Source organism: Bidens hawaiensis, unplaced genomic scaffold (genome assembly GCF_021521415.1).
Source record: "Bidens hawaiensis isolate Kalapana, Puna unplaced genomic scaffold, B.hawaiensis_p1.1 tig00010199_1, whole genome shotgun sequence".
Taxonomy (NCBI): Eukaryota; Viridiplantae; Streptophyta; class Magnoliopsida; order Asterales; family Asteraceae; genus Bidens; species Bidens hawaiensis.
This window is the reverse complement of record NW_027491774.1, coordinates 104,002-112,198: the sequence shown is the minus strand read 5'-3', so window position 1 is coordinate 112,198 and position 8,197 is coordinate 104,002. Positions and strand designations below refer to the sequence as shown.

Sequence of the window (8,197 nt, the reverse complement as noted above, 5' to 3'; positions counted from 1 at the left end):
TCGAACCCAAACCAGGTATTAATACCTGATTTTCCAATACCCGATTACATACCCAAAACCAGATATTTGAAAAATCCGATTTATGCAACTCTAATCATAACATCTAATAAATTGTTAAAAAGGTTTCTCTTATCACGTGTGATCCATGAAAAAAAGGGACCAAAAGGCCCATAACAACAACAATAAAAGCATACCCCACAGGCCCACACCCTAACATACATCACCTCTCTAATCTATACAATCCAAACGAAATCTCCAAAATATCCACCTCATATCCAATCACATCACGCCACGCCACGCCACGCCACGCCACCAACTCTTCAATCCACACACCAAAAAGCACAATTGACTTCAAATTACAAAACCCTCAAACTTTCCAAAAACATCATTTATTTTTAACCTTAACAATAATAAACAAGCCGAGCCCGAAGAAAAAATAATGCATTCTATCAAACCCAAACCGTCTCGTAAAACCCGAACCAAACTCCGTAAACCCAAATACTTAAGCCTCCGACTTCAACTCACCGCTATCATGCCACCACCACCACCACCAACCACCGATAACAAACAACTTATTAACCTTTTCCCCTTACGCCCGGAGAACCTTTACAAAGATGATCATGAACATGAACATAACATGGCTCGTATATTCTCATCATGTGATGACGTGGACAACGCTGCCACCACTCTCACCGGAATATTATGCTCCGATGAAGAAGTAGAAGAAGAAGATAATGATGATCAAACCAAAACCAAAACCACCACCAACACTAACAACCCATTGTAAGATTAATATTATTTACTATATATACATACATTCATCATTATCATTTTATATAATTATTATATAAGATCATTGACTTAAAGTAATATAGGTTATATTGTTTATATTGTTGCCCGTTGCTTACTAGTGTAAATTTACCTGTTATTTTACGAAATATTTTGAGCCTGGCCACCCTAATTTATGAAATCTTTTACACTTATTAAGTCTGGCCAGTTCAAGAGTTTTTGTCCAAACTTCGCCACTGAAATACCGATGATAGGTAATTATTCGATGGACATATTATCGGAATTATGGTTTCCCTTTGGTGTATAAGATATAGCATCTCACCTAAGTGAAGCTCAGGCCCGGGCTCGTTTAAGCTCGGCTCGATCGATCGATCGAGCTTTTTCACAAGCCGATCTCGAGTAGCTCGGCTCGTTTGCACCCCTAATTGCCAGAACTTTCCGCCTAGACCGAGTATTTGGGCAGTCTCCGAAAATCGTGAAAAGTTTTGGGGTGTCGGGCTAGGGATACTCTTGACTAGACTGAGTACTCGCAACTTCGTAGTCGTCTGACTTGATAAATTATGTCTTATTTCATTACTGCGTTCTCAAGACTAACATGTACACACGATTTAATATTCTTTTTTTTGTTATCTTATTACAGGATTGATCAACACCCATCTCCGTCGTCGGTTAATCACGCCGAAGAGGAGGTGGAGCTTGTACGGACAGCGATGAGGAAGAATAAATATAGAAACGATAATATTAATATTAATAATAATGATGATAATGTAAATAGTGAGAAATGGGTTTATTATTCGGAAGTGGTGGAGAGGAAGAATGAGATCAAAGGGATGTCGTCGTCATCGTTGTCGACGACAAGATCATCGAATTATCCTAGTCATCATCATCGGAGTAAGTTGGTGTTGAAGCTAGACTATGAGAAGATTATGAAGTCGTGGGTTAACAAGGGTCCGCTTTATGTTCGTGATGGTGATTCGGGTCTGGATACTCCACAAACCGTACCCGATCTTCAAGATGATGACTTCTTTTTCCCGTCTTCTGTTAATGTATGATCATTTCTTCCTTTGCGTGGTTTACATGTTGAATAACATGATATGAGGCGTGTGGTCTGGGTAAACGGTTTTCCTTATAGAGAGATTATGAGTTCGAATCTCTAGAACGTTAAACTAATAATATGGTGATTAGTAGGCCTAGTGACTTACCGGAGTCAAAACGCTGTTAAAAGAAAAGGTAAATGACTATAATTTTAAAATTAAGAGAATAACCATTTTGATCATTTTCTTTTTGGAAATATATTATTTTAGCCGTTATAAATTATTTTATTGACGGTTTAATCAGTTTTATACCCTTGGACATTTGTGTAAAATTAGTCATTTTTGCACAATTTAAGATTAGATATATGTACGAATTAAAAAACTAAAGTAATGATAATAATTAATAAATGTTTTCAGTGTGTTTTACACTTATAGATCTCTCTTTTTATGGGCATCACCATAGAGATATGGATAATGCGGTACAATAAATTATAGCTATCAAAATCTATAAAGTTTCTTAACTAACGTAGTAATAAGATAACTATTTTAACTAAGTTATAGGAGTTTTTAAACTAAAAAAAAGGAGCAATAACGCCCTCTTGATAAAACAAGAGGGAGATACGAATATAAATATAGTACATATATATTTCTAAACTTTATTGTAAAATACTTTGCGTCACAAGTTGCAAAATACTATCGTTTTGTAATGGTCAAAAACGTGTTAGTACTTTATGGTCGTGACACAAATGTGGAGGTGCATCATTAGCATATGCATGTAACATTTATATTGGTAAGTTTAAACGAGTCAGTAACTTTTTAATGAACACATTAGATCAAATGTTTACCATGGAATATTTAATTTACTGATTTTTTAATAGTTAAATATGTAAAAAAAATATATTAGAAATCTCTTGTATGGGTATTGTCACAAGGGTAATCGCTATTACACACTTTAATGGATGGGCCTACTCTCTGGGGTGATATGGTTGTCGGTGGTATTTTGTAGACTTCTATTTTTCACTTTTTTAGTTTGTACAATTATGGACCACCAACATTTGTATTTAATACATTAAAAATGGAAAGTCACAATTATATAAAAATCAAAACCCAATCACAATTAGTCGGCGACTAGTTGGTTTGGGATGTGGTGATGTGGAATAGCGATTAGTCGGGAATTCATATAGGCGGGATTTTTACTATCATGATATTTTAAAAGGCAATTGTGTAGCACACGAGATAATTTTTTTGAATTGTTAGTTAGCAGAGTATTGATGTGTTATCGTAAATATTTCGATAAAAAGTTTTTATCATGTTTTCATTATTCACGAGTTGAAGCATATTATACAAGTCCAAGGTGAAATGTTGACATATTGTCCTCTTGTGCTGGCTCTAAAAATGTGAGCTACAAAAGGGGCCAAATTCAACAGTTATGGGCCTGTTACTATGACCTGCTGATGACCTTTTGAGTCTGACACAATAATATTTGCACTTTAATGCTTAATAAACTTGTACAGTACAAGCAAAAATAAACAATTGAGTTGTTCAAATTGACACCATCAATTTTTCACTCTTGGCAATATTGCACCCCACAAGTTTGGAAAGTTGAATTGTTATTCTATTTAGGGGTATGTGCGGTGCGATTTGTTACGGTTTTGGCTAAAGCCAAACCGAAAACCAAAACTTTGGTTTTTGGAATTTTTTGAAACCGTTCGGTTCGATTTTCGGTTTTCGTTTTGGTTTCGGTTCGGTTTTTGTCATTTAAGCTTGAAAATTGCAAAATATTAAAAAAAACAAATTAAATTTAGGTATAAATAATTACCAAAACATGCTTAAAATTTGAAAACTGAAAATTTTAGGTCGATAAAAAAGTTGGCAAAAGATAATAAATTTTGGTATAAATAATTTTGTTAATTATAAAATAATAGACTAATGTACATTTGATCAAAAATATTTGATTTACATATTTATTAAATTCTTATACATTACTTAATATAAAATATAAAAACAAAAAATTAGGAATTCAGTTTGATTTTTTTGGTTTTTATCACATGCAAAACCAAAACCGAACCGTCAGTTTGATTTTTACAAAATCATAAAACGAAACCGTTGGTTTTTGTTTAAGTTTGGTTTTTTTTCGGTTTGGATCTTTCAGTTTTTTATTGCCCACCCCTAACTCAATTCACCTTTAAGTTACCTAGAAATATTATCAGTTTTTGGTTTCAAAACATTTAAGATGGTGTTTCTCATTATTGTTATCAAATCTATAGGGCATAGGCCGTGACGAGCAAGACAATGGCGGATCATGGACAGTTCTTGAAATGACACATACTGAGAATAATGGCGTAAGCGGAGGAGATGACACATTGCTCACGGGGGAGTTGAGTGCAATGATTCATAATAGAGAAGCAAGTGTACAAAGGTATAAGGAGAAAAGAAGTAACCGCCTATTTGCTAAAACCATTCGTTATGAAGTAAGAAAGCTCAATGCCGAGAAACGCCCTCGTATTAGGGTAATGTGTCATTTTTCACATTATGTTTTCAGATTATTTAACGGGTTTATGTTATTAATGTATTTTTTTTTAACATTTTTTTTTATATTTCTTGTGTTAATTTGCAGGGAAGGTTTGTAAAAAGAAATTGAGTGCATTGGACATATGATATTTTTCATGAATGACTTTAAATTAAGAATTTAGAACCCGTATGTAGAGGTTACCTATTTTAGACAATATACATGTGTATATGTGTATCTTGTTCTTGTCTTGCAAAATTAAGATGATAAAGGTAATATCATTAAATTTAAATCTTTATGAATAAATGCGTAGGAAATGATTTTTGATGAACGTATTTGAGGAATTTCTATATGATAAATGCGTAGCAAACTGCAATTTTCTAAACATCTGTAACGAAAAAGTGTGTTGTAATCTAAAGTGATTTCTAATTGTGTATGTTTTGAAGGTACGGTTTTGATCAATATTCAATCCTTCACGTTTTTAAAACAATGACAATAAACTACAACCTTTTTACTTCTAAAGTCATAAAATTTTCCTTTAGAACAAGAAACCATTTTTTTTTATTTTGAAGAGTATTGCTATCCTTTATACCTTTATATAAGGGCATATGTTATTCCCACGTTATATAGGTTATTTGAACATCAGGTGCGCCTATATGGGCATACGACTTGTTTATGGGCTATACGAGCCTATAGTGTATATTTTGTCATTTTGTGTCGGAAAGTGTCAGGTATTTGAGGCCTATACGGCTCGTATAGGGGCTATACGGCCCCTATAGATTGAAAAAGTTGTCATTGTGTCCCATTACGTACATTAGTCAGTCACGAACCGTATAGATTTGTTAACACATCAGGGGGTGATGTTTGATTATAACGACCCTTATACCATTATAGAAATGATCCAACTTATAAAGTGTTGTAAGAATCGTTACTTTTTAAATTAATTTTTATGTGAGGAGACAGTGGTAGAGGTGCACACGGGTTTTCTCAAATACCCGGCTCCGGATATGACCGGGTATTGGAAAATCGGGTATTGGTAATACCCGGGTCGGGTTCGGGTCCAGGTCCGGGTATTATCTCTAAAAATCATACCCTATACATTGGGTTCTGGTCGGGTATAAAACCGGGTATTTGAATACCCTATTTTCGGGTATTGAAAAACCCCAAATAGTTTTTTTTCGGCTTTTTTCTGGGTATGGATTGGATTTTTTAAAATGTTGCACTTTTTAGGAGTATTTTTCGGATATTTTTAAGGTATATTTCGAGTATATATCATACTAGTTTGAGGCCCGTGTACTACACGAATAATTCTTGAAAATACAATATTTAATAAATAATCAGTATACAAGTAGAGCTGTCCAATGGTTCAGAACCGTGAGAACCGAACCGGACGGAACCTATTATAGTAAACCGGTTCGGTTCTAGAACCTCTAAAGCCGGTTCTCGCTAATCAGTTCTGGCTAGAACTGGTTCGATCATTTATCTATCAAATGAGTTATGCAAACTTTGCAAATTGCAATTTTTTGTTTATACAATTGCATGTCTTCTTTCACGGTAAAACGAATTTAGATTACAACATGAACATCCGTTATGTTTTTTTATTAAAACCTAAGTGTTGAAGTTAAATAAATCATTAGCAACGATAGATTAAAGGAAGATCATATCATTTATATTAAATTACCTTGATAGCTTAAATCAAAATTGATCATGGTTGCTAGTTCTTGAACGTAAAGAAAAAATATTTGAATTAGAAAATGATTGAATGGATGCCGGTTAATAAGCTACTCTATAAAAAATGAGGATTGGTAAATTTATTTAAAACGTTTTGAATATTCCGGTTCTTCGGTTCCAAGTCTAGAACCGCCGGTTTTACCCAGAACCGAACCGAGAACCGTTTAATGCAAATTCTAAGAACTGAGAACCGAACCGGTACACACATTACCAGTTCTGAGGCACCGGTTCGGTTCCGATTCCTCGGTTCTGACGGTTCCGAATCGTTTTTTGCTCACCCCTATATACAAGAAACAATAAACTCGTTAAACACTATTAATACATTCGTTGTACAATAATATTTAAAACAATTTTAAAGTAAAAGATAATTATAAATATCAAATGTTTGAAAAAAAATATGAAGTAAATATTAAATTAACAAATTTTGAAGCATAAATTTTAAGAATTATAACTATTATTTTACTATTATATATTTGTTAAAATTGTTAAAAAGAGTGAGGTTTAATATAGAAGTGACAAGTGGCAAAACTTGTAGCCTTTTATTAGAGAGTATAGATATTTGAAATACCTGGTTTCGAGTATTGGAAAAATTCGGTTCCTGGTATCGAACTAGTTCAGGTTTTGGGTATTACTGAGTACAAATCGGGTTTGGGTTTTAGTATCGAAATGCATACCCTATCCGTACCCTAAGGGTAGGGTCGGGTACGGGTTCAGCTATTAAAAACCCGGGTATAAAAAACCGGTTCCGAGTTTTATTTCGGGTCCGATTCCGGGTCGGGTGTTTTTTTCACCTCTAGACATAGGTGAATAAATGTAGTATCTCTTGAACGTGTGAGCCCATGCACATACAAGGATAAACACAAAGTTCTAAGTTCTAACCGGGCTGATGGGCCTAATAATTATAAACACCGATACAATATTTAATTATTAATTACAATATTTATTACACCAATGCAAATTGAACGACAAACACTCAAACTGTTGCTAAAACTAATACAAAGAGAGAATGACAAAATGAATATCAATATCAATATGCTTAACGTGTTGATACTTGATACTGAATCAGGATATTGGATGGATACAAAACACTGATAAAGTTACAGTTGAACAATAGAGATCGATGTGAGGTGAGTGATAAGAAGTTAATGTCTCAGACATGTTTTGGTAACAACATTAGCAACGCTGTGATATTTAATCACATGACTAAACTCAATCCCATCAGGGCCGTCTCCGAAAATTTAAATACCTCGGCCGAGTTAAAACAAAAAGGCTAGTAGGCCTTAACAAAAACTTTTTAATCGCTAATGTATATAGATAAAACTTTTATCGACCGATTTACCATAGGTATAAACCAATATAAGCATGTAATTATCTCATAAACAATTACAAATAACCTTATTTTTAACACCAAAAAACATATATATGTAATATGTATATAAAAGTTTGTGCCTCCGTGCCCCGGCCGATGGTGCGGCTCGCACACCCTGCGAGCCTCCCATGGATCCCACCCCTCGGATCCCTACGCACGACCATAAACAACCTTTTTTAAAAAATTAGTAACTTACTAGTTACTATTTTTTTTTTTGAACGGCCAACTAAGTAACGCCGGGAGCCCCTAGCGGTCCACCTGTTGAGGGGTACCGGATAAAACCCGACCCCTACGCCCGCCAAACGGCACGACAGCGAGAAAGCCGGTAAAACCGGGTGAGATTAGGACTCGAAGCCAGGGTCATCCCTCATATCTCCCATATAAGTTGATGGTAGTAAGGTTTAATTCCCCTACCTCTCACTTATAAAGTAAGTACTCTACCATTGAGCAATGCCAACTTTACTACTTACTAATTAAGTAGTCCCTTCACAAACTTGAAATTGGTGCCAAGAATTTTTTTTTTCAAATAAAAAAGCCCACAAGTCTATGAAGAAGGTTTTCTCATTTCTGGCTACTACATATATTTAGTTTCAAGCTGTATCACCCTATGTTTAGGGATTTTTGTTGTTTATGTTTTCGGATTATTCGGTTTGAGATCTTATTCGGTTGTAATATATACCCGTTCAAACTCAATTCAGTAAGTCCAAACCGAATACTGGATTCTTAACCCGCAAAGTCTATGAAATTCGTTTACCACCCGAATTT

At 34.5% G+C, this 8,197-nt stretch overlaps 1 protein-coding gene across 1 annotated transcript; it reads left to right on the top strand.

Moving 5' to 3' along the window:
• Nucleotides 1-398: 398 nt before the first annotated feature.
• Nucleotides 399-1,851, top strand: LOC143534540 (uncharacterized). The gene is made up of 2 exons (XM_077029002.1): nt 399-783; nt 1,430-1,851. Exons 1-2 carry the CDS (start codon nt 440-442, stop codon nt 1,839-1,841), a joined length of 756 nt encoding a protein of 251 aa, XP_076885117.1. The 5' UTR covers nt 399-439; the 3' UTR covers nt 1,842-1,851.
• Nucleotides 1,852-8,197: the final 6,346 nt, after the last annotated feature.

What these genes read in the sequence shown, in the direction of transcription:
- LOC143534540 (XM_077029002.1), top strand. Translation starts at nt 440, where the DNA reads ATGCATTCTATCAAACCCAAACCGTCTCGTAAAACCCGAACCAAACTC. An exon ending in ACCAACACTAACAACCCATT is followed by an intron (nt 784 to 1,429) that starts GTAAGATTAATA and finishes ATCTTATTACAG; the next exon opens with GATTGATCAACACCCATCTC.